Genomic DNA, 26,597 nt, shown 5'->3' on the forward strand with positions numbered 1-26,597 from the left:
AACTGGACTTCAGAGACCACCAGAGTTCAGCAGAGAGCAGTGTGCATATTCTGCTTAATTCCAGGTGTTTTTTTATATGCATGTGTGGGGATGGAGAAATACATATTATGTATATTTCTCCATCCTCACACATGCATATAAAAGTAATGTATGTGTACATATATGTATGTGTGAGTGTGTGCGCATGTATGTGTGTGTATATATGTATACCCACACACAAACACACATATAAATACATATATACATATGTATGCATACACACATACACATATATGTGTGTGTACACGTGCGCGCGCGCGCACACACACACACACACACACACAATCCCTCCTCTCTTAATTCTCCAGCCCTCAAAGCCTCAAAATCTTATGGACTGTCCAAAGCATGTGCAGTTCTTGGGTTGTTCAAGATGGGAAAAATACATCCCCAAATACACTACCGTATCCTCAACACGCTGCACAGTGATGGTGAATCAGTGGTTGTTGTTGCTTCGCAACAAGGACGAGGCACAGTCTTCCTATAGATGCAAAACTCTGTGCTCAGTACAACACTACAGAATGAAATAAAGGGAGAATCACGAATCTTTAGTATTTGGGATTGGCTCAGCTATTAATTGTGAGTGTCTGGAAGTTGTTGTATCAGGTCTCATTAACTCAACACATAATCATGCACCCTCTTCCCCATCCTCACCTTCAGTGAATGCCAGGTATCCTGCTAACCTGGCTGAGTAGGACTTTGGATGGTTTCTGAAGCATATGTGATGCATGACTGGATGGACGAGGAAAGGAGATCTAGGCAGATGTCACATCCAGGGTCGGTCTCAGCAGAACTCAGATGTACCTAACATCATGCATGCAGTAGCATCCTTAGTTAAACAATGAAAAACTATTTAAAATAATAATGTAATTGATGCTAATCACTCCACCATCCCTCCTCAACACTTATGGTATAGGAAAGTCTTGGAAACTAAGGGTGGCAGAAAAGCCAATCAAGGGAACACTTTCCAGCTTTTCAGCGTCTCCGTAGGCACTGATCTTGCTACCTTCATGTGCTACGACTAGAGACGAGCAGTCACTAAAACCTAGCAGCTTGCATCTGGGGTCAACAACAAGCCTGTTCCTTCTCAGAAGTTTCCATGCCTCATTTCTCCCTTTCCTGGATACTTTATTCATCCCTGCCCTATCCACTTTACCTAGCCTCAATCTTTCTTGGCTGTGTGCATGGGTGCTCTGACCACACTCCTTTTCATCCCCTAGGACAGGTGATCTCCTGCTCTTCCTCAGCTAGCACCAAAACCAGTGTACTTTTTGTTACCTGTCCTCCCTCTACCACCCTCTGATGTCAGTGAACCAAACCTTCCTTCTCTGACCTCTATGCATTCATCTGGAACAACTACAACACAAGCTTGCTATAACACCACTAAACAGATCAGATCCTTACAGGCATTTTTACACATGCACGCGTCGCAGCGGCGGGCACTTTGAAAAGCACCTGGCGCTGCAACGCGTGCAGTTGTATAAGTGGTGAAGTGCACATCAGCATTAAAACACCTCGGAGGTGCTTTACTTCAAAAGCACACCGCTGCCATTTTCTGCGCGCTAACGTGCCACTTATGTGCACTTACACATGTGTTTTATATTAAACACACATACACATGCACATATATGTTAAAAAAACTCCTACCCCCAAGCCGCAGACTCTAATACAACTGCACATGGCGCGGTGCAGTTTGCTTCAGCGCGCGTGCGGAGCAGACTCAATTAATCAAGTCTGCTCCAAAGTAGCGCATCTCCGGCGTGTCGCTGGAAAACAAGTATGTGTATAAATGCCCTGCAGTTCCACCTGCTCAGATTTCCGACTCGGGCTCAGTCTTATCCCTTAACCCTGAGTCATACTTCTGGGCAAGGGAATGTTGTGGATTGGGAAGCGTGTAACATAAATGCAGTTGGGCATCACAGGCAAAAGCTACTTTTGCTTCTTTCCAACAGGATTTGAGAATGCAAGTTGCTGTAGGAACAAAGAGAAATTTTAAAAATAATTGCACAGTCCCGTTCGATGAAGGCAAACAAACACTGCCAGCACATTTCAGCTACGAACAGAGCAGAGAGCGCTCATTGCTTAAACAAGTTTAAAAAGAACTCCCTGGAGCCTCACTTATGAAGGGAGTGTTGCAGAGAACTAGAAAAGACAACTGTAAAGGCCATGATACTTGTCTGTACTAAGGGCCAAAATCAGAAACCAGATGCAGCAAGAGCCTGCACATGGTTTTATGTCACAGGAGAGGAGGTAATAAAATATGTAATTCCTTTCTACTTCAGTCACACATTTGATCTATTGTAAAATTGTAGCACTGTGGCAGGGAACGTCTCTTTATTCTAAGCATATGTGCACTTACACGTGTTTTATATTAAACACACATACACATGCACATATATGTTAAAAAAACTCCTACCCCCAAGCCGCAGAAACTAAAAGAAAGCCATCGTTTGTGGAAGTGCAAGGTCTGAAGGCTGCACGGTGGCTTCACCTTATTGCTAGGCCTTTCTCCAAACCATTTAAGAACCTGGTGTGCAAATGTGAAAATAATAATTAACCCCCCCCCCCAAACCCCCACTCAATGACCTGTACTTCTTTAAGAGAACAACAGCCCTTTTTCCTGGAGAAATGTGAATAGGGCCTAGGAGTTGCTGTGTGTTTCTGTAACCCACTGGTCAGCATATTCCTAATCCTCCAGGTTACTCAAGCCATGGGATGAAAACCTATTAACAGCTCCACTGGACTTTTCAGCACTGGATCCGAGTTCAGTCCCCAGATGCCAGCCCCATTGCAACTTGCAGAGGTGCCTTCATGCTGCTGTGAGCCTGGGCTTTGTCTCTGTCCACTGTAATAAAGGCAGGTGAGAACCCAGCCTCTACATGGTATAAATGCTGAGATTGATGCCTCCCCTTCAGGCAGATCTGTGTCCCACCTCTGTTACATCATGGCAGGAAAGCTCCTGGAATACCTGCTGGTGGTTCCATACAAAAGGCCCCTTCATTGCACAACGGTGTACTATCAGGACAGAACTGCTGCAGCCTGCAGATTTTTTATGGAGAGCTTGCTTCACAGAGGAGCTCCAGGTTATCTCCTCTTTGGTCCCCAGCCCTGTGGAAACCGTATCCTCTTAAAAGGACTGCATCCAGCGACAGCATACAAGCCATGGCTGTCCTCCTCTTCACCAGGTCAGGGCCCAGGGAGTTGCATTTGCACTTCCATGTAGCGACCCATGGTTGCTAACCGGAAAGGGCTGAAATACAAATAGCGCTTACGTAGTCAAGCTTCCCATAAACTTGGTTGCGTTATGAGACTCTTTACAAAGGGATGGATGCTTGTGAACAGTTTCTCCCATGTATTCGACACAAATAGGCTTTTATTCGGCACGAGGCCTGCGTGTCTTCTTATTCCAGCAGCTATTTGTTCTTGAACAAACATATTTATTGTGGCTAATGAAAGGGAAATCCTTCACTCTGTATATGCCTCTGTTTCTTGCGGTCCTTCAGGGAGCTGGAGCGTGCCGGACCCTACATTGCATGGATAGTGTGTTGTGGAAAATCTCCTGCACCATATAGTAAAAGCAGCTCCCCTTCCTGTGGACTTGGCTTGAGGAAGCTGCCTCTGTTGTATTTCGCTCTCATTAAAGCTAAGGACCACATTCTCGTTGCTTCTGCACGAGCACACAAAGGAGTCTTCTTTCTTGTGGGATTTCTTATAGCATTGGTACGACCCCACTGCCCGTGCCTTTGTCAACCAGGAGCAACAGCTCTCTGCCTTCTCTTTCCACCCTGGACAGTAATGCTCCTGAAATAATAGCCATGAACTATTTCCTAGATAAAGTCAAGAGGTGGCAAGTCTTTTTGTCTAAGCTGCATTCTTAAGTCATTTCAAATGTGCTCTTATGAGAGAGCAAAGTCAGTATTTTGAAGTAATGAGGAAACTTCCGAGATCCAGTTTGGCGAACCACCCCAAAGCTTGGTTGCTTATCCAAAGCCTACATTTTATCTGAAACCCTGGGGCCTGAAAAAATTGGGATGGAAATTTTATGTAAATGGGGCGGCCTCACAAGATTTCTGATTCTGGCTGCTAAGGGCTTAAAGTGTATTTTGTGTTTAGAATATTAATAAAAACCAAAAAAAAAAAAAAAAAAAGGCATTATCAACAAAGCAGATTAAGCATACTCAATATATTAAAATATATTAAAACTGTAGCACACAATTTTCTTGATGACATGCAGGTGTGGATAGATTTTATATGATGTATTTACAAAAACTGCATTTGCACATTTTAATTTCTTCCCATCTAATAGGTAGGAATTGTCTATGGTTCTTTTATGTCTTATTCCTGCCTCTGGGCCTAAATAAGTCTTGTTTAGGTGGATCATTTAGAGCCCCATTTCTTCACTTATATCCATGTTCAGCGGTGCCAGGCACCTCAATTTGAATCAATGGGACTATTTGTGGAGCAATGTTCATGACACTAAGGGACGTACAATCTGGATCTCAAGCAGTCATCTCCCAGTTCTAATCTGTCTGTGTTTTACAATCACATCTTCACACAGTAGGGATGTACTCTTGTTCTTTTCCCAATCTGCATTATTTTATATGCTGAAAATTTGGATCAGATGTCTTTTAAGTTTTAAAGAACAGGCAAGAATTAATTTAACACTGTACTGAGGGGAAAACGCAATAGCAATTATAAGTAGAACTTTAATAGGATTTAAATAGATTTCCTTGTGTTCTTAACAGATACTTTATGAACACAGTTCTGTTTCATCCAGTGCACAGTAAGTAACTTTTTATCTCGGGTAGAATATCAACATAAATCACTTATGGCAAAAGAAAAAAAAAACACCTCATTTTGGTTTGTTGGACTAATATTCAGCTATTTCTGAGTTGTTCTGTAACAAATGGTTCCTAGAAGATATATATTTTTTTTTAGATGAAAAGGACTTGTTTCATGTTTCTGGAACTAAAGTTGTGCCACATCTGGGTAGGCACGTATGCAAAGAATGCGATTTTCCTTTCTCTTCGTGCCATGTGCAATGTGAAGTTTCACGTCAGGAGGAAACCGAGAAAATGACAAGCAGCCCAAAAGGCACCCAACAAATCCAGTTATAATGGTGACTAGCAGACACAAGTGCAAACACTAGCTCCCAATTCTTTAAGGGACTAAACGTCCTCCGTTCCCACCGAAACGGGAACTGGGGTTCTCGGCACCTTCCTGGATTCAGACCAACAGGCTGATATCGGCACAGATCCAAGCCCTGTAGTCCGGACTCAGGGAAAATTCCACTCAACAGAAATGGAAAATACTGAATCCAGCAGGTGGTCTGAGAACCGGAGAGATTTTCTGAGCTTATTAAAGTGTGCGTCTGTTTGTGTTTTTAAAAAGCATTTACATATTTAGGAAAATAATGCTCTCAACATCTATGCTTAAAATACAGGCAAATGCAAATGGGTGCCTGGAAATTTACAAACAGCAGAAGTAATTGCCTGCTTGTCTTGTGGATTTAAGTGTCACAGCTTGCAGTTCAATGAAATATAACCCAATGAGTTTACACATCTGGGGGACATAACGATGTGAAATTATTTTGCAGATGCGTGTAAGGGAAAGCAGCACGCGCTATTCTAACAAAAATATGTTTAGACTGGCAATATTAATGGGGATCGAAGCTTACGCTTAGTATCGCTGACTTCTCTCTGGGATGTTTACAAGTCCAAGTGCAGAGAGAGAAGAACATTAGTTTGGAAAGTGATGGCATCTACATGCATCACCCCCACCCTTCACTACCCTCTCTTTCTTTTACAGATGGTTACTCTATTGATGAATTCAAGAGGCAAAACTAAAACCAATCTCAGCTCCTTCAGCATACTGGAAGAATCATTCCCATCTCTTGTGGAAGATATCACAGGAGAAAAGCCATCGTGGCAGTCCCTTTGCAAATCCTACAAAGTATTTGCCTCTAGGGATGGGGGCGCACGGCATTGTCCATTCCTTCTTTCCTACCACCCAAGAAACAGGAGAGCTGATCCTCCAAACGCCACAGACAGCAGATGGAGCCACATGACTGTCCACCTTGAGGAACTGTACCCTTCTACCAACTCTAGGTTCTCCATTCTCTCTCTGACTCAGAGGAAGCCTGAAAATAATGAACAGCATTGCTAGCAATTCAGCATAGACAACTCCCTCTATAACATCCCTGGCTCTGTACTCATTGGCTTGGGACAGAAATTACACATACATTGGTATACGGGATCAGAAATCTGTTCCAATCTATAATACAACAGAAGGTCAGTGCACATAAACTGCTTTCAAAATGGCCAAAACTGGTTTAAGATAAACCCGGATGGATGTAGTATCAGACTGAACTGATTTAGGCTAAATCGCTTTATTTCTGTCCCAGATACCCTCCAGGTTCAATGTAACTCAGATCCCCAGCATCCCAGGATGATTTACACCTCCCCCACAAACCCTGCCTTGCAAGGCAGACAGCTAGCCATGACCCAAGCTGTCTGCTCCAGCTGAGCAGGGAGGCATGCTCTAGCGCCCTCCAGCTTCTGGCCTGAGCCACTGCAGGAGTGTGGCTGCCTTTCCAGAATCAAAAGTGAGTGTCTGTTCACTTGCTTATCTGTTCAATCTATGCAGCTTAGACTAACCTGTGAAGACTGAATCAATTCAGCCTTGGGCTTTTTGACTATCTGTACTTATCCATTAAGGATGTAGGAAGGATATGAAACAATGCCATAACGACCGCACCTCACCTTAGAATGGGAGAGAAACCTGTACAAAAGGGCCCCTGTATAGGCATTTTCAGCAGAATTAATTGATCCTATTTACATATTTAACTCATTTATGTTATTCTTCTACTCTCAAGACACTCATATAAATATACATGTAAAATACAAATAAATGATATAAATATTGCTGCAGGAATATATAAGGCAAACATGTGCCTTCACAACAGGAGAGCTGGTTTTGCTAATTGCTAGATAGTGCAATATCATGGTTTTCAAAGAGAAAATGATAAAATCTCCTTTTGGCCTCAAACTTTTGCCTCCTCTTAGCCTTTCCCTCTTGCTCTTGTACATGAAATAATGATTTTTTTTTTCTTTAATGAATGGGAAATGGCATTATTTTCTCTGCAGTAACTAAGTCCGGTTTTTGTTTGCTTTATTACAGGTTTTAAATGCACAGTTTTATTGCATTGCAGTAGAACATATTTACATCTACCTATCTAAAACACACAATGTATTATGTTGTAATTAAAAGCCCACAAACTAAATCTGATATTTCTTCACTAATTTATTCCCAAGCCAATATGTATTTTAATGCTCCAAACCGTTGCTAATTAACACATGGAAATATTTTAACATGGATTTTGATTAATTCCATTTAACAGTCTAACCAGTGCTAAAACATATGTGGTATGTCATTTCTTTCTTTTGAGGAAGGCATTGGCATTAAATCTTTCAATCTTCCTAAGCACCAAATGCTAATTTCAGGAAGATTAAATAACAGACTGCAGCTACAGTTTCCTTTCTTTGCTTCCCAGAAGGTGAAATGAACATATTTATGTGGGAAGAATTTCTTTACTGCACAAGCCAAAATACAGAAATTAGTTTTTTCCAACATTGCTAATACACTTGCAAAAGCCTGCCAACTAAATAACTTTAACCTATATCTGCAGTTCATGGAGAATTGCCAAGTTATATGTTCAACTTTCTTCCCCTCTGTTTTTTTTTTATTAAAGTATTCCCATCTGAAGTTTTCACCTGCAGCCCCTAAGTGCTTTTCCATACTTGGATCAGAGACAACCAGCTTAATAGTGGGGTAACTATGGCTATAAACCTGGAAATACTCAAACAAGACCCTCTTCTGATTTTCATACTTGAAGCTGTTATACGTATGGCTCAGCATGTGGCTCAAATGGTTTAAAGTCTCACTACCATTTTGCATATCCCCCAAGTAAGCATGGAAAATGCCTGAAGAACTCCCATAAGTGGGCACTACAGGCATGCAAAGGGATGAGCACATGCAAGTTTACTGGCAAGGCCTATCCCCAGTATAGGCACATTCTTCAGGTGTGCGTCATACACCTGCAGCAGTGTGTATTCGGCACTTTATAAACCCCCATTGGTAACAGGTCCGCAGAGGATGATTTAGCAGTCAATGGAGTTACACCTTCAGCTCAAAAAAACTCACAGTCTTAGTCTGGAAAGTCCTGGAGATAACTTGTGATGGCAGTCATTACAGACACAAAAAAAGTGTGAATGACTTTCTGTGGGACTTTTACAACTATGAGCCTTTTGTGTTCCCAGACTATTTGCAGCCTTCAGCCTTAGTCTTATACCTGTGCTCTCTGCAAAGGAAGGAAATAACGATAAACAGAAAAAATACCAGAAAGTAATGAATGGAAAGGGCAGCAAATACGTACAGTAGCATTTTTGAAGCTCTCCATGTGTTATTTTCAAAGGTTTGAGTTGGATAAAGTAACATTTAACAATGCATGGGAAACATTTCACAGATTTACATCGACACCATTCTGCAAAAGGCCAAATGCTGACATCAGGTAGTTTGTGGAGCTCCCATTGTCTTCAATAGGAACCATACATTCATTTGTGAGCAAAGTTTGGGCAAGAGCGAGCATCTCTCCCAGTAAAAGTTCAAACACGTCAAAACTGTATCTAAACATGTTTAAAAATGCTCTGCTTGTATGCTTTGGTTTTCAAGCTTACAGATATTAGGTACTGTGTAATCCAAGTCATGCTTTCTGGAAGTATTCCCATTTTGCAGCAGGATCCAAGTTGTGTTTCACCAGCTGGACCAGTCCCAGCAAGAACCAGTCCATCAACTGTGGATTGTCTGGCATGGTATGGGATCCTGCCATACTTCTGACATGCCAGCTCCCCATTTATTCCCTATGCTAGCAAAACAGGAACAACTGCGATGGAGCTGGTTATACCAGCTTTAGGTCAGCATCTTGACTTCAAAGGGAGTGGTTGCTACTCAGCACAGATAAGGGGATCAAGATCTGACCTGAGCAATTAATTCCATTTCTATTGACCTTGGTTACATTTTTCTTAAGTTAAAGGGCGGGGGGAAGTCAATAATCTGGCTTTCTAGTGGAATAGGAGATTCATCCTTAACTATGGAGACTGCCATGGGTGCATAATGCTTTGCATTTATATAACATCTTTCTCCAGGAATCAAAATATACTTCACAAAATATGTATGCTTATTAGTATCTCCAATGTCCTATGCACGTAAATGGCAGGGCATTTAGTAATCAAGGTGACAGGGAAACCTAACACTGACCTATGAACTGACCCTAGCACTACCGACTGTTAGCAATCTTTAGTCATTTGTTGATGCCTTCCAATCTGTGCACAGCCTCTTTCTTGACCATATGCCAAAAGAAAAAACAAATGTGTCTAACACCTAAGAACTTTCTCTACCTGAAGCTCTCCAGTCCCTTTCCCCTTCTGCCACTTCTGGCTGCACAACTTAAAGAACAGAATTGCTCACAATTGAATTGGGACCAACAGCTATTTCACACCGGTTTATAGAAGTTTAGGGCTGGAAGGGACCTCGTGAGATGATGAGCGCAGCCATTTAATTCAAAAATGGGTACCTAGGAAAGTCTGGAAATCCATTATTCAACACTTGCTTAGCCTTGGCATTTTACAAAAAGTGGTGATCTTAAAGGATGCTAGCATTTCTACTTCCACTCCTACCAGTCAAGGTAGTGAAATAGGGAAACAACAACAACAAATCACCATTGCCCCCTATAATTATGGATTTAGAGGTCTATAATCTTAGAATCATAGAAAATGAAGGTTGGAAGGGACCCCTGGAGGTCACGTCTAGTCCAACCCCCCGCTCAAAGCAGGACTGGTCTCAATTACATCGTTCCAGCTAGGGCTTTGTCAAGCCAGGCCTTAAAAACCTCCAAGGATGGAGATTGCACCACTGCTCTAGGTAACCCCTTCCAGTGCTCCACCACCACTGAAAACAGTTCATCTCCATCCTCTTTGTAACCCCCCTTCAGATAGTTAAAGGCTGCTATCAAATCCCCCCTCAGTTTTCTCTTCTGCAGGCTAAATAAGCCCAGTTCCCTCAGCCTCTCCTCAAAGGTCATGTGCCCCAGCCCCCGAACCATTTTCGCTGCCCTCCATTGATCTCTTTCCAACTTGTCCACATCCTTTCTGTAGTGGGGGGCCCAAAACTGGACACAGGACTCCAGATGTGGCCTCACCAGTTTTGAACAGAGGGGAATAACCACTTCCCTCGATCTGCTGGCAACACACCTATTAATGCAGTCCAGGATGCCGTTAGCCTTCTTGGCAACAAGGGCACACTGCTGGCTCATATCCATCTTATTGTCCACTGTCACCCCCAGGTCCTTTTCTGCAGAGCTGCTGCTTAGTTTGTCCCAAGTCTGTATCGGTGCATGGGATTCTTCTGTCCTAAGTGCAGGACTTTGCACGTGTCCTTGTTGAACCTCATGACATTTCTTTTGGTCCAATCCTCCAATATATCTAGGTTTCTCTGAATCCTAACCCTACCCTCCAGCGTATCTACTGCTCCCCCCAGCTTGGTGAGGGTGCAATCCATCCCATCTTCCAAATCATTAATAATGATGACATTGAACAAAAACGGCTCCAGGACTGACCCCTGGAGCACTCCACTTGATCTTATTTAGATCTGTTTTCCTGACCTTATTTCATGGGCATGATTTTGCATCCATTGAAGTTAAACGGAAAACTCCTAACATTGAGCCCTAAATGGTTATCTTTGGGTATTTTACTGAAACCAGGACACCCCAAAAAGGCTACCCCCTCCAAAAACTGCCCTGTTAAGGAGAGTCCAAGTAATAGGACAATAGTTTTACAAAGCCAGAAAAGGCCACAAAAAGAGGGGTGGTGTCATATGTTCTTCATTTAGAAATATCACAAGAACATTACTTCTCACAGTATTTACAAATGCAAAACACATGGCTGTAACCTGTAATACTGCAAGAAATACTGCTCTTTTGGTTGGGTTTGTGGCCTCAGACTTTTGAAATATGAACCAAGCAAGGGAATTTCAGCCTAATGCTCTATTCAGCCCATTACTCTACAGACCCCAAACTTTTGGGGGAGAGGGAAAACCTGCATTTGGAAAAGGCAACTTGCCTACAAATACAGTAATTTGCTGTATTTGGCAAACAAAGCCTCGTGCATTTCCAAGGGGATGGAAGGTGAAGTTAGTTAACTAAAGACTTTTGCCCTCCATTCAATTAAAAAAAAAAAATACTAAACTGGCTTTGCTTCCCATAAAGAGTTTTATAAGTCATATATAAAGCTTCCTGCATTTACTATTTGGGTTCAATCAATATGGTTATCTACCTGTCAATTTTTCTTGCTCTTTAATGCAGAAAGAGAGCAGCCTTTTTTATAGCTAGCTCAGAAAGTACTAAGCTAATCAATACATGCAGCGATAACAGGATGATTTGAAACACATATAACAAAAGCTTATCACTTTGCTCTATAGTGAACCCGTCAAAATATTTTCCTAGAAGTAATGTGAAAATAGAAGTTCTCCATCTTTCATTACTTAAGTGGGTGGTGACATGGGTGTTACAGGCCTTTTGGATGTGTTCATAGCTCTGCATTTTCAGGAGAAATTCAGTATCTGACTGTTTTCTCCTTTGCAGGAACATTAGGTCAGCCATTGAGCAGTTCCAGAGAACTCTTGTCTTATAAGTAAAAATTATCTTCATTGCCCTTGATTTATTTGGTCCTAAACAATTATTGGAAACTCGTGCATTGTTCTCTACCAGCACACATTACATTTTTCAGGAACTTAACTGGAATCTGCTCTGATGTTTCTGTAAACCGGAAACCCCTTGCTTTAGTCAAGGCATTTAATAATTTCTGTTCAAGCTCAAACTGAAAGGCATGGACTCTCTTTCAGCTGCCTCCTGCTAAGTTAGACAATATGATATAATTTGCAAGCACCTGATTCCTAAAGGTTTAAATAGACATAGGAATATTAAGATTTGGGATTTGAACACAGCAGAGAGAGGATCAGCTGTTGCAGTGGTCTCTAACCCCTACATTTTCAAAGAAATGCCTAGGATTTAGCCACATAATTCTCATTTAGAGTTAAGATACCACCACGTACCATCATACCACTTAAGTAGGTGGAACTCTCTATGCAGTAAAAATGCTCTGTATGGCAGCCCAGGCTCGTCACCGGTTACCGAATGTTACATGCCAGCTCAAAAATTAACAGATGTATATAAGCATGGAAAGAAAGAGATCAGAACTGCAATGAAAGACCTGGTAAAAAAAAATGCTGGTGCCGTGAAGCTTATTACTGATTTTATGCTTCGACTAACCATCGGTCCTATCAACTCTCTACCACAAGTATCACAATATTTGATGACTTTTCTGCAAGGCTAATACTTGGAGTCATATGACGACCTCTAAAACTCAGATTACATGAAAAACGATGCTCAACAAGAGGCAAATTAAAACCTACATTAATTGGATTTTTTAATAATAGCCTTATTTGTAAGGCAATCTCAGGATTTTGGGGGGCCTGACTCATAACTTCGGGATGGTTAGGGTTGGCAAGACTATTTGCTGTAGGTAGCGTGCAGTTCAAAATACTGACACACTAAGGTTCTTTACCTTAACAGTTGGAAAATCCCGGATGTAATAAAAAACTAAGACGTTGGGTCTATGCTCCCAGAGGCGGGGTGGGAAAAAAGAGAACCTAAAGGATCCATCAATTGTAAGTAGATCCCCAAATGATATGGCAGATGCACAGTGGACTTCAGCAATGAGCAAACAACTTCTTTGCTAATGTTACTGGAGTTGAGTACGTCTTGGGTGCATCTGAGGGCAGAACGGGACTCGGTGGCTATGAACGGACCCTAGAGCAACACCCCAGGTGATACGAAACGTGTTATAAAATTGATCGCTTCCTCACGCGTGGCAGAATTTCTCCAATGTGCTCCACTCCCTATTAAGCTATGATAAACTGAGCCGTGTTTCCAACGTGGTCCCTGCCCAACCCTTTAAATCGAGGATTTCACTACAGAGTTGTGGGCAGCAAACACCTGGTTGAATCAAAACCTCCGATCTGCACGCACCAATTCATGCAGCCGGCTCCTGCAACTGCCAGCGTGCCATACCTGCCCATACAAAGCTGTTTGCTTACATCTGATTTTCAGGTGCACAAGGTCGGGAGCACCCGAAAGCTTGGGTGTGCCATCTTGATATGCAAATGGACCAGCTAGTATGAGACGAGCTTGAAAATCCTGCTTCAAGCACGTACGCAAACCACAAAGCCAATGAGAAGTGTCCAAAAATGCAACTCTCCAACCAGTGCGTCGCAGGAGATCAGTCCCACCACCACCTGGAAGGATATTAGAAGGCAACCCTGTGGAGCAAAAGTGAAATTGTTTCAAGCAGATCACTACTGCTGGAGGTGGCTAGGGAAGGTTCATAAATTGATAAGCACCACCAAAGGATCATAAGCCTCCACATCAATTGTATAAAAATTACAACAGAGCCACTCTCTGCAGTCATTCTGAAAAGGTTATGGGTTTCACAGGTGTGCACTGTCAGTTCTGATTAAGCTTAAACTAAACCAGTTATCTATAATGTTGGATTGGAAAGAGTTTTATTGCCAAATGTAAGGTAAATCAAATTCATGATGCACATCTGTGGAAAAACACAGAGGGACAAAGTTTGCCATCCTGACATAAGAAAAACAACCCCTGAAACCCAGAGGAGTTTTGCTTGCATACGGCCCACGGCTTTGAGGCTTGTCAGATGTTCTCAATAGTAGAAAGCCATTCCTTCCTTCAACACGGCTTCATGGCTTCTTTCCATCTGCAACTCATTCTTCGCTTTTATAACACACAGACTATTTTAAGATTATTATCTGCAGTCACTGCTAAAGAGACTCGAGTTTACTATTTATCTCATCATAAATGAAGTTAATTATACACATATACTTTTCACTACACAGGATATAAACCAAAGCAGCTACAGCCACAAATTCACAACATAATTTTTCATCTGGGTAACTACCAGCTTTTCCATTAACCAAAACAAACATATACGGTTCTCATCAGATATATTTCAAGCTGTGCAGAGAGGATTCTGGGTAAAATCCTCCCCCACAGAAATCATTGGTGAATCTCCTATTGGATTCAATAGGGCCAGGATTTTACCCTCCATGTTGAAGGTACAGGGAAAAGGCAGGCAAACTTTACAGCTGATACCAGACTCATGTTCTGCAGCAGAAGAAGTACTTCATATTAAAGCTGCACTTCAAAGCATGTCTATTGACTCATTGTTGTTTTAATAGATGGCAAAAGTGAATAAATGTATTTGCCTTTGCAACATCATTATTTCATTTGCATGCAATTATTTACTTGCCAAACAATACTAGCAACACATCGCAACAGAGTCTGAAGCTATCTACAATCAGCAGATTTTTAACCTAAGGTAAAAATAAACAGAAACATCTGTAAAGTAATCTTGTACAAAGCTACATTTATTAACAAATACATTTTCTAATAAAACACCATCTGCAAGCAACTCTCAGCTTCCACTTGATATAAATAGGCCTTTTACTGTTTTCAGATGCAGTTCCCAGAAAATTATTCCAAGCTCTACTGCAAAACACATCAGTCTTTGTTGCTGCCTGGAATGTTAATAAATAACATCAAGTTTTTAAATAGTCAAACAAATTATTAGCTTGAAACAATTATTCCAATAGAAAAAGCTGACCTTTTGCAATAAAGAGTGTATCATTCCTCATTTCTGGTATTAAAATATTACCAAGCAGGGAAATATCATGGGGGAAACAGAAAGCTATGAAAAACCCATATTGCAACTCTGCTCATACACAGTCTATAAACCTACCTTGCAATGGTTACTGCTTTACAGCAAGTCTGAATAAGAAATACATGATAAAATATAAATGTTTCAGATGGACCCCTTGCGAAACAGCTGTGCAGAAAAGGTTCAGGACACAAATAGCAGCTAACTATAACTTCTAATCACAGGACTGTCGTGCTGACCAGAGACACAAAACTCAACAACTTCAGCTCTTGGTGCCAGGAATTGGAAGTGAATCCCAATGCTAAGTGCTATTGAAAAATCCATAAAGATTTAACGGGATACATTTACACAAGTGTTGCTCAGACCTTAAGCCACATTAACTCCATTAAAGTCAATGGGATTGAGAAACAAACTCTGAAAATGTACCTCTTATCATTGTCCATTCAGAATCACTGGCATTAAGAAGGTCAAGGCATTTTTAGGAGTGGGTTTTTTGGTTGGGGTGTGGGGGGGAGGGGTCTTGGAAAAGCGCATGACGGCACTCAAGTCGGATTAACTTCTACACAGGTAGGCAAAACTTGGAACTACGAGGATGAACAAAGAGATACCAGAATTATGTAGCCAGAAACTGTGCTGGTATTCATGGATTTAAGCCACCTGAGGAGCCAGTCCTTTAATATTAATGGGAATCAACCAATATTAGCATTGCATGGTAGAGTATTAAAGCTTCGCTTAATATAACTTACTAAGGTTGTCACAGAAATCAAAAGGGAATATGTAACTATGCATATTCAAGGAAAGGGGTGTATTTATGGCATTATTCTGAGAAAAGGAATTGCATATTTCAGTAACAAATGCGCAGTATGATAAATACTCATGGGACACCACCAAATAAATTGCTTGAAAGTACTTACTTCACTAGCTTGAGGGAGCTTTGGTAGTTTATTCTTAGAACTGGGTACATTAGCTTTTCCTTCCAACAGCGTTCCAAATGATTGGTTTCCATATCCACTCTCAATTTCTACCGGAGGTTTAAGTTCAGGCGAGTCATTCGGTACTTGGTCCTGACCATCCATAGGTCTCACATATGCTGTGGGCTTTTGTTGGACCATGCTAGTTTTACAGTGCAGTCCTGGTGGGAAATTCTGGGTTGAAAGACCATTGGTTGCAGATAACAAGGATGTAGAAGGAAGTGGAGATCCAGGACCATGTGCTACAAATTCAAGTTCTGTTGGTGACTTTGAATGACTGTTTTCTTTATAAGTGTGTTCACTACTTGTTGACTTTGAATGATTATGCCTCCGTGAATGTGAAGATGAAGCGGCAGGGTTTGCTTCTTCAGCTCCTCCACTTTTATGCTGCTCGCTCTGACAACTGTAGAGGTCTTCATACCGGCTTTGAGGCTGGTCATGTGAAGAGCTATGTTTTGACCTACTCTGTTGGCTACTGGCTTGGCTTGGCTGTGCAGCATTAGAGTTGTGACCACCACGTGACCAGTCTGTCCTGGATTTCCTGCTGCTCTGGTGACCGTGTAGCAAAGCAGAATTGGATGACAGGGATGAAGGAGGTGGCATTGATGTTGACGAGTGACCACTGATCTGGTGAGATGGGATCATCCTGTTTCTTTGTTCTGGAAAAAAGCTCTGTTCATTTTTATCAATGGGAGTCTGTGGTACCGAATTCTTTGGGATTCCTACAAGGTGACTCTGGTTGGAATGGTTGGTTAACAAGTCCTTCATTTCATCATAGTTTCCCAGCGTGTTCTGGACACGGTTTGCAAGGGCATCACCTTTGTTTGTCTAAAATGACAAAAACGTAAGGAAAAGGGTGAGTGAATCCTGTGGCTGTAAAGTTTCTGCTTGGAATAGTTGTCTTGAAAAAGATGGCAAATGTTAGCTGTTTAATGGTGTCATGCTGACATTTAATTTAATTTCAATTACATTTTGCATATGTTATGTAAGAAAAACCCATCAATAACTGTGTTCAGAGAACCTCTTGGAACAGGCTGGCATGAGTAACAGTTGTATACTGCTTCCTGTTTTCTTAAATATGCTCTCAGAGAAAGGTTTAAATAACATCAGTTATGATGCTATAAGCAACATCGCCTGATTTTATCTCTGATACAGTGGGCTTGCACATTTTATATCCTGCAAAATGTGGATGTACAATTACTGGTCAAGCAGTATTTGAATTGCAATCAAGCATTTTATTTAAATATGCTATTTTGATACCATCTCCTTGACCCATAATTCTAATATACCTGGCAGCTGGCCTACAACTTCATTAACTCTAATGGACCAAAATGATCTGTGGTGTAATGTGAATTTCTTCCCCACTGAAGGCTCAGTCGGGCCCTGGGTCCCTAACAGCTGAGACCTAGAAAATGTACATTTCCGACTAGTGAAGTACCATACCACTAAAAGAGCCTTCCAAAGATGTTGCATCAAGAAAGATATAAATACCGATGACTACTGAAGTTTGAAGTACCAGGACGCCTCTGTTGTCTAAGAGTGTGTTGTACATGTCTGTGAATCAGGCAGTTAATAGTGACTGCAGTTTGAAGCAAGCAAACCTGACCGCTATCATTTTTTCCGTTTGAAGTACTTTTTCCGCTGCTATATATAAAAAAACCTATGCAAATAAGCACAAAGGGAATAATTGATATACCGATAATTTTTTTCTCTTTTTGTTTAAAAAAAAAGTCATCTTAGACCACAGCCAACATACCTGTCCTCTTCTGGGCCTTTATGTTACATTGAAATCACCACCACTGCATTAAACAACCTATTCTCTGTATACGTTCATCGCTTTATAACACTCAAGGGGTAAAAACAGCGCTTTCCAAACTATGGTTTCTGTTCAAGCATATGGTAAATTTCTACAATCTGTAAATTCAGTTTGAAGCCACAATATATGTGGCAGGATTGGATCTTTATATTTCATATCTCCCAATGTGTGCTCATACTTTATGTTAAGTCTCCCATTTCTTCAAATGCCAAGAAAAAGCGTGAATGATGAAAGAAACCCTACAAGTGGGTTTCTCTTGGAATATCGGCTTAAATTTCCAATGCTGAACTAGCCTAGAGATGAGAGGAATATTGCAAAAAGTTTCCTCCTCTCGTTTAGTTCTTCTCATGCAGCAGAAACCGTTGGGAAAGAAGATAATCAATGCAAATTTCCTTTTGCTCACTTTCAGGGATTGTAACTTATATTATCACTGCACTGAGGCAGCGATTTAAAAATTAACCATTCATTGTTGTTCTTGTCTGTATAAATTTTTCGCCGGTGCTCCTACACAGACATGGTTAATGGTTACAGTTGTGTGGGACTGTGAATCACTTTTATCCACTAAGTCCCTAGGTTGGTCATTTTAGTGGCAAAAATTACATTCTAGCTAAGCCAAGAATAAGCTCTTTGTACATGAGCAGTCTCCTTCAACTGAGTTGCACAATGAGCCATTTGGGTGGCAGCCAAAACCAGGCTCTCTGTTCAACCCCCAAATTTAAAACAAGGAGATTCCATTGTGCTTAAGGGCACGGCAGGAATTACGATGCGAGCTTTAAACACTTACATACTTGTTCTGTTCCCTCCTTCCCTCCCAAACATTTTAACTCCTTGCACTATAGCACATGCGAAAGGGCCACTTTTCTGACCACGCCGCCTTTCCTCTAAGTTTGGGTTAGTCTTTCAATTTGCATTTAACGCACTGTCCCATAAAGCTCAGGGGGAACGTAAAAAATGTACTAGGAACATATTCCTGCACCGTAACATTTGAACATCATGGCAATGCATAAAAGGGCATCTTCTCTATGCCCTAGATTCTAGGGGGGAATCAATATTTTAATTTTAGTACACAGATTTTCAGTCATTTTTATCGAAGTCTCTCAGGTATTTTTCTGTACGTCATATAATGCTAAATGTCATTTCAGTTCCTATTAGCACTGTTTTATGGAAAATGCTTACATCTCTGGAATGAAAGATATGATATAAATGTGTGGAATTATTATTTGCGGTTCGTTTCTGAGAGTATTAGTGTGGGGGGGGGGGGGGTGGGGAATGAGCCTTTCCTGAAAAGCAGAGATAATTAATATAGGAATCCTCAGTCTATTTTAAAATCTCTAAGACCCTGAAGAAATGCTTACAGAAATCAATGTAAAGATTAGAATTGACCTGAATGGATCTGGATCAGGCTTTCAGAACAACAAAAAAAAAATACTTAAAATTAAATGTATATCCACTGTCATTTGACATACCTTTAATTCATATTTAATTAAATTAAATTCATAGGCTAAATTCTGCCTATGATGTAACCTCACTGGGGTCAAGGTGGTACATAGGTATAATCTGGGTAGAATCTACTGTTAAATCATAAACATATCACTATGGCTTTCTTTCTTTCTTTTTTTGCTTTCTTTCTTTCTTTTTTGCTAAACAGATTTAGCTTTGTTGTTTAAAGCTGAGTATTCTTGGCAAGCCTTACTACAAACTCAACACAAATGAAATCCAGGTAGCCATTATATGTTACCTGCAGGATGGGGACAGGTTCTCACTTCCTGTTCTGGGTAATTGGTTGCTTTCTTAAAAGAAAACCTCTACAGTCTTTATTTTCTGAACAGCAAGTTGAATCACAGTTTCCCCACCGTCAAGGGAATACATTTTCCAAGTATTTCGAGATATAATTTCATGTTCTGGCTTGTGACTCACAATGAGCGGCATTCCCCCTCATTCTGGCCTCCCCTTAATTTAGGAAATGCACACCTTTCCTCTGTTTGGTTCTTTGCTTTGAAAATAAACAGTAATAAAATCTTATCAGAAGGCTAATTCGCTAGCTAGCTATCTCATTCTCCTTCTACAAAGAAAAGAACTAATGCATTCAAACGTACGCCCAATTTACATGACTTCTTGTGATAATTTGTATGAAACTTGAGGATTCATAATTCATTCACTGCCTCATACCTCAATATAACTAATCTCTATGGACTCGGGGCTGAGATCTTTTATGCTAAGCTTGAACACTGTGGAGGGGTTATCCTAAAAAAAAATATATAAAAAAAATGTAACATTCTGTAAAGGCTCCCTTTAGGGGATCGTGCTTTAGTGTCCCAGTTCTCAAGCTGAACTCTTCTTGGGCAAATCCTTTGAAAAAGTACAGACTATTTCCCATCCAGTTCTTTTATGAGAGACTCATTATAGCTGAGTCACTTTATTAATTCAAACCAGTAAAAGGCATCAACAATTAACTAGTAAAATTGCTGCCCCTGCCAGAAAAGTTCTGACATCACTCTTTCAAGCGTCTCCAGACCAGATCACCTGAGACTGCGATATCATCTACTCCAAATGAATCAGCAATAGGATGGGCCAGGATTTGAAGGAGACAGCTCTTAGTCTACTTCTGCCATACCTGGCAATGGATAGCATGAGGCTCATTATCCCTGCTGTCCAAAATGGTGGTAGGTGGCACCACATATTTGAAAGCATTATTTCCTGCATGAAACGCTGGCAATCAAAAGGTGCGAAAATTCATATATGCATACACATAGGTACATATACTTGTGCTCGGTAGATATAAAGTATATCTATCAAGAGCTTTTACAACATTATATATTTTATTGTTTTAAATAGATATGGTAGGTAGATAAGTGCACATAATAATTAGGCAGAGATTGAGACAGAAACACCACCTGCACTGTGGTACCCAAGTCATGGTAAAACCCATGTGATAAATGGCAGAGCCAGAGCCAGAGCCAGGCAATAAACTGCAATTAAATTGATCTCTTGCTCATTAATCCACCTTTCCCTTAATCTTACAAACTTTAGGGCATTCTCAAACAGCTGGCAGCTACTGATGGGAGCTGCTTTTCTGTTTTCTCTTCCACCCACACAGAGCAGCAACCTCCATTGCAAAACCTTCATTTCTGGCTTACTGATATAGGGCATTTATACACATACTTTTTTTCCCTGCAATGCGCTAGAGATATGCCACTTTGGAGCAGATGCGATTAATTGATGTGAGCTGAGGTGACCTGTGCTGCGCCGTGTGCAGGTGTATAAGTGGCAAAATGCGTGTCAGCGCACAGAAAACGGTGGCGGTGCACTTTTGCACTACAGCACCTCCTGTGTGTTTTAGTTCAAAAGCGTGCCACTGATGTGCATTTCGCCACTTATCCACCTGCAAGCTCCACAGTGCTGGGAGCTTTTCAAAGTGCCCCGCGCTGTGGTGCCTATGTGTGTAAAAAAGCCCATCATGACTAGAGGATGGTAGATTTGCAAAAAAGTTTCTAGAACAGGGGACCAAAGAGAAGGAAACAGATTCCTTCCATTTTCCATGATCTCTTCTCCTTACCTCCATCTCCCTCCTCTCTCTACCTTCTTCCTTCTTCCCTGGTTCTCCTGGAAATGAATAGGCTAGCTTTTCAGCTTATGATAAGAAGCATCCCTTCATTAACTAGATTGATTTGGTGATTTATATCAGCAGAGGATATGACACCGTTGCTTACAATAGAGCCATTCTACCCATCCTTGATAGATACTTTCTCTTTCTCCTCCTTCTGCCCCTTCTTAGGGATTGCTATAGGAACAAAGTTCAGGTTAGAAAGCATGCCATGTTCTAAAGCCAGCAACACCAAAGCGAATATGGAGTAGCTTCAGATTCAGCTGCTCCAGATTTACATGATGTCACAGAGACTGGTCTGACCTGATGAAAAAGGAAAGAAATCCTTACACTAAAGTTTTTGCTTCCTGCATACATCACTGGCATATGGGCTAAATCGCTGAAGGCAACTTCAGCAAGTTCAGCTGTTGACCAGTAAGTCCAAATAGAGTGACCAACAGAGCAAACTGGGGGCCTGTGCTACCTTGCTGGAAGGAAACACAAGGCCTGACTCTTAGGCCCCCTCCACATGTCCAAGTAAAGATGCCCTGGGATCTACTGGGTGATCCGTACAATCGCACCTTTGCTGATGGGGCTCCCAATGCAGGGACCACAAGCAGCTGGGACAGCTGGGACTGAGTCCTAGCAGCCATGGGGGGTGCTGCCATGATCTCCCAGGCCCAGGCTGCATTGAGCTCCCCACCAGATCGCAGCAGCTGCAGACTGCCTACACATGCAAATTAAAGCTGGAGAGAAACTAGCTCTAAAGTTATTACACATTTTCGAGTAATACCTTTATAGCTGGTTGGGCCTTTTTAAGGCACCATAGTCAGTTTGCAGTGTAGCTGGTTTAAATGTTCTGTGCAAGTAACAAGGTAATTGCATAAGAGATATAACGTGTAGACGTGCTTATACCTGGTAACAGAAAAAGACCTTAAAGTGGGCAGACACTGCATTTATCATTGTTTTAAGGCCAGGCCCAGAATTTACTTTCTATACTTCCTCAAGAAGACAAATGACAATTCATCCAGTGAGAACCAGTTCTAACTCCTAATCTGTCAACAGGAAACTTTCCCCTGACTGTAATGCAACTGAGATTAGGCTCTTAGCAACATGTAATCCCATGAAGGAAATATCAGGCTACAACTTTGCCCTTAATTTCTCCTGATATAAACATGAAGACAAAATGGGTAGAAACAGAGATGGAATTATAAAAACACATATTCAGGCTTTAATCCTCTTATTTTTTTGTGAATTTAAGACAGATGAAACTGTTACTTTCATGCTCAGTTTTTCAGCTGAATTTGTACCCACAATTATCCTTTTGGTAATATCATAAGGCACATTTTATTCACTTCTAAAGAGGGTGTATTCAAGAGTTCAATGTGAATGTGATTGTGAATATTTTAGTAAGTAATTCCCTTTAAGAACAATTATAGGAAATGCAGCTATTTAAAGGCAGGTATTGTGTGCTCAGTTTGTCTGCACAAATAAACACAAATATCAAAATGATGGAATAAATTAGAAGCGTTAACCTCTGTGTTATCATTCGAATGACATAATAGATATTATTAGCGGTTTTAAAGCATATACATTTTAATATTCCCTTAGACCAAAGTTTTTCATTATTTTGTTTGTTAGTTTAACTTTGGGTAAATTCTTCACCAAACACACAGCTTCCAGGTCAATAAAGGGAAGGAAGGTTTAAAACGAAAATGATTGAACTTAATGATAATGAGAATCTATTTGGAGATTTGTGGCTCAACAATACTCTTTATCATTGAGAAAACAGACTGGCATTTATTTTACATCCCTGTCTATGAGGGTTACCCATGTAAGAGATTCTGGGCACAGACACATGACGTGATTACTGAAGAATAATTTACATAAGTTTTTACTTTGCAAGGAGCAGACGCACAACTCAGTCTCCCCAGCTAGCTGGCTGCCTGCAATTGGTGCCATTGCAGCACCCAGACACTGCATGCTTTGCACCAAGCGAATTGTTATCCCAGTTTGCAATCAACTAAGACACTGGACACACCACATATTCTATATAGTAACTTGTCCACATACTGAAGTTAATGCATATTTTTCAAATGCAGACTTTACTTTGAATTTGAGCGATTTACTACAAAGGCTCTGTATCATGTGTCCACTCCATTTTTACTCCACATTAAGAACAATTTATTATGTAGCAAATGTATCATGCGTCCCTACATTCAGGATATCCTGAATGTACTGCCTCCCCAAATTCCACGAACAAAACAGCATCATCATAAGCCTGTATTCTCTTATTTGTGCATCCTTATTAAATGCCAAAAGTGCCCTCTATACATTTTGAAATGAGCTTGAAGTTATTTCTGTTTTGTTCCATGAACTCCAATAGGAGGTCTTAAGACCAATCTATAATATGGATTTAACTACTTGAGTGGAGAATATTGAGAGGCAAAAATACTTCCACGGTGAGTAATCAGGAAGCCAAACCTCCAAGTTAGGTTAAACGTGGTATTATCTTTAACAGGACTGAAAATACCTTTTGTTTGCTTTATCATATCAAGTGCAGCCAAGAGTTTCAGATGACTTCTTCCACTAAGTGGTATAATGTATAAAACACTGCTCTATGCAGATAACTGAAGAAAATTAAAGTGCCTAACCATGTCTCTGCACATTGTAACATTATTCGTCTTTGCCTCTTTCCCTATATATGTATATGTTCCTGGCCAATTCATGGATGAAATTTTACGTACATTGGCCATGATTCTGCAACCATGTATGTGCATGCTTAATTTTAAGCATTTGTATAGTCCCCCAGTCAGCCTCTGCATAAGTGTTTGCTGGATTGGGGACCTTGTTAGCTATCTCTGGGCATGTCTACACGTGATATTAGTGTGACACAAGAAACTCCGGCATAGTTCACACAGGGAGTTTATTGCTTCCTGGGTGCAGTGTTTATAGGTCAAGCTTGGGGCTGCTCTGACCCAGTTCAGCGTGCTGCAGAGGGGCTGGCTGGCAGGCAGCCCCCGCACCGTAGCACCCTCATGTCCCAGCCAACCCTGCTAGCATCTACACATGTATTATGGCGCACTAAATAACACCACCATAGGATAGTACTTGTGTTGACCTGTTTTATTCGATGGTGGCATTTATTAGTTTACTGTGGCCTAATAGGGCCGTACATGTAGCCACTGGGAGCGTCTATACGAGACACTACATCACCGTAGCAATGCGCTATGGTGATGTAGTGTCAGTGGGCACAAACCATGATGCTGCAGCTATGTCACCGTAGCAATGCACTCCCTCGCTGTAGTGTGTTGCTATGGCTAAAAATGACCGTGCTCCACCGGGATGGTGCAGTACAGGCTGTTACTGCGCTGTCATTTAGTACTTACTTTTGTTTCTAAAAGGAAGTACTAAATGATGGCGCAGTAACAACAATGCCATTGGGACAGTGTAGACGCACCTGCTGAGACTTAACTGTGGATCTAATTAGTCAGCTCCATAGTAAATGACTTGTGTAGAAGCATCCTCTGAGAGATAACCGCGAGAATGGAAAAGGATACCGTAGTACCCAGAAATGACTCAAGGTCATTTGTCACATTTTAAAGAGGCTCATTCAAATGAGCTACTCTATACTTCCCACACTTGAAATATCAACTGACTTGGTAAAATTTGGGATATTTATTTCAGACTTTAATCAGTGCCCCAACTCTGGATGAGCTACTAGACACAATTCCACTGGAATTAACCACTAGTTATAAAGTCCAAAAGAAAGATCAACTAGTTTGCAAGGTAACAGCATATAGAGCTAGTGCATCATATATTCATTTTTTATTTCTACAAGGTTTCATCTGCTTTCCATAGCAGAGATCACTGAAGCCTGCTGTTCATAGCTGCCACTATCCTTATAAAAGAGGTGGCAGATAAGGAAAAACTTTACTGTCTGAGTCTCCAATGTCTATGAAACCTATGAATTTAGTCCTATATTATGTATGTATGTATGTATGTATGTAAATGGACACACATTTAAATAAAATCAGGAACACATTTTAAAATATTATAATTAAATATAATAGCACATTGATTAAGTTTTAACCAGAAAACTGCTTAATGAAAGCTTCTACCATATAGCCCTTATATGATTGTGTGAGTCTCCTAGCCTATAATTATTAATAGCCATTTGTTGGTCTTTTCTCCTCCCTTTCTGATGGTTTTCAAAGATCCCTCATCCTCCCTACAGGGGCTAACAATGGGAAATGGAAAGATGAAGTGGTGGCCTTTCAATGGATGTCACTGATTGGGAGGAGAAAGAGGAAAGTAAATTTACATTCTGATGAATTCTTCAGGCAATGCCTCACTGAAAACCAAAGCAGCAGAAATCATAAAGGGGGACATCCCTCGGTGATGAAAATCTCAGGCAGCAAAGCTCCTTAGAGAGAATAAGTCCTGTCATAAGGCTCTTTGATACCCTTGTTATGCTCCCCAAAGGATTCAGATATTCTCCCTGAAGATTTTTTTGGACAGTTATGATTGCAAAGGAGAGCTTATAGACTCATTATTTATGGAAGAGATTTTGGTTTGAACAACCCAGGTATATTTTTTTCTTAAAATATAAAGGAGACGAAATGTCAGTTTTGCAGTTAGGGAAACTGAAGTACAGATCTATTTGGAGAATTATAAATTGCCTAAATATTTATCGAGAGGATGTGCTAGGTGTTCAGGGAAAGAAGGAAGGATCCACAGTCTTAGATTCAATTCCTGAGTTTGCCACTAACCTACTAGGAGCCGGTGGTCATGTTACTTGACTGTGCTTCAAATGATTTGTTTGGACAATAGTTATATCTGCAGAACATATAAAGTCCTATATATCTGTAGATGAAGGCAGCCCTAATACTTCCCTTCTTCTGGGGGTGAAACAAGGCTTAATTAATATTGGAAGATTGCATCCAGATGATGCATTTAAGTGTAAAGTCTCATAGAGCAATTTACCTTGTAGGGTTCCCCAAAGAGATTAAAACCTGAAGCAAAGAGATCTTCATCTTGCTGGACTTCTTGATTTCGTCGCTCCCATTCCTTCCTTTTAAGTGCACTCCGGTCTTGCTCATAGTGACTGGAAAAGAGGGTGAGACAAACACAGAATAAATAATTTATCCCATAAATCATGTAACTATTCATTGGGCATGCCTACACAAGATGCTGCGGTGCTGTAGTGCCTATTGGCAAAAACCGTGATGCCACCGCTACTTTGCCATCATGATGTACTCCCTCATTGTAGTGCACTGGTACAGTGATGCAGCAGCCAAAAATAACCATGCACAGCCACCGCAGCGCAGTATGGGCTGTTACTG

At 40.9% G+C, this 26,597-nt stretch overlaps 1 protein-coding gene across 1 annotated transcript in view; it reads right to left on the reverse strand.

Moving 5' to 3' along the window:
• AFF2 (AF4/FMR2 family member 2) overlaps nt 1-26,519 on the reverse strand; it is a 289,805-nt gene extending 263,286 nt beyond the window's left edge. Inside the window, 3 exon segments of the mRNA XM_006024662.3 lie at nt 15,797-16,681; nt 26,239-26,359; nt 26,494-26,519. Coding sequence (XP_006024724.2) covers nt 15,797-16,681; nt 26,239-26,359; nt 26,494-26,519 — 1,032 coding nt within the window.
• Between the last annotated feature and the right edge of the window lie 78 nt (nt 26,520-26,597).

The sequence above is a fragment of the Alligator sinensis genome, unplaced genomic scaffold (assembly GCF_000455745.1).
Source record: "Alligator sinensis unplaced genomic scaffold, ASM45574v1 scaffold207_1, whole genome shotgun sequence".
NCBI lineage: Eukaryota > Metazoa > Chordata > Crocodylia > Alligatoridae > Alligator > Alligator sinensis.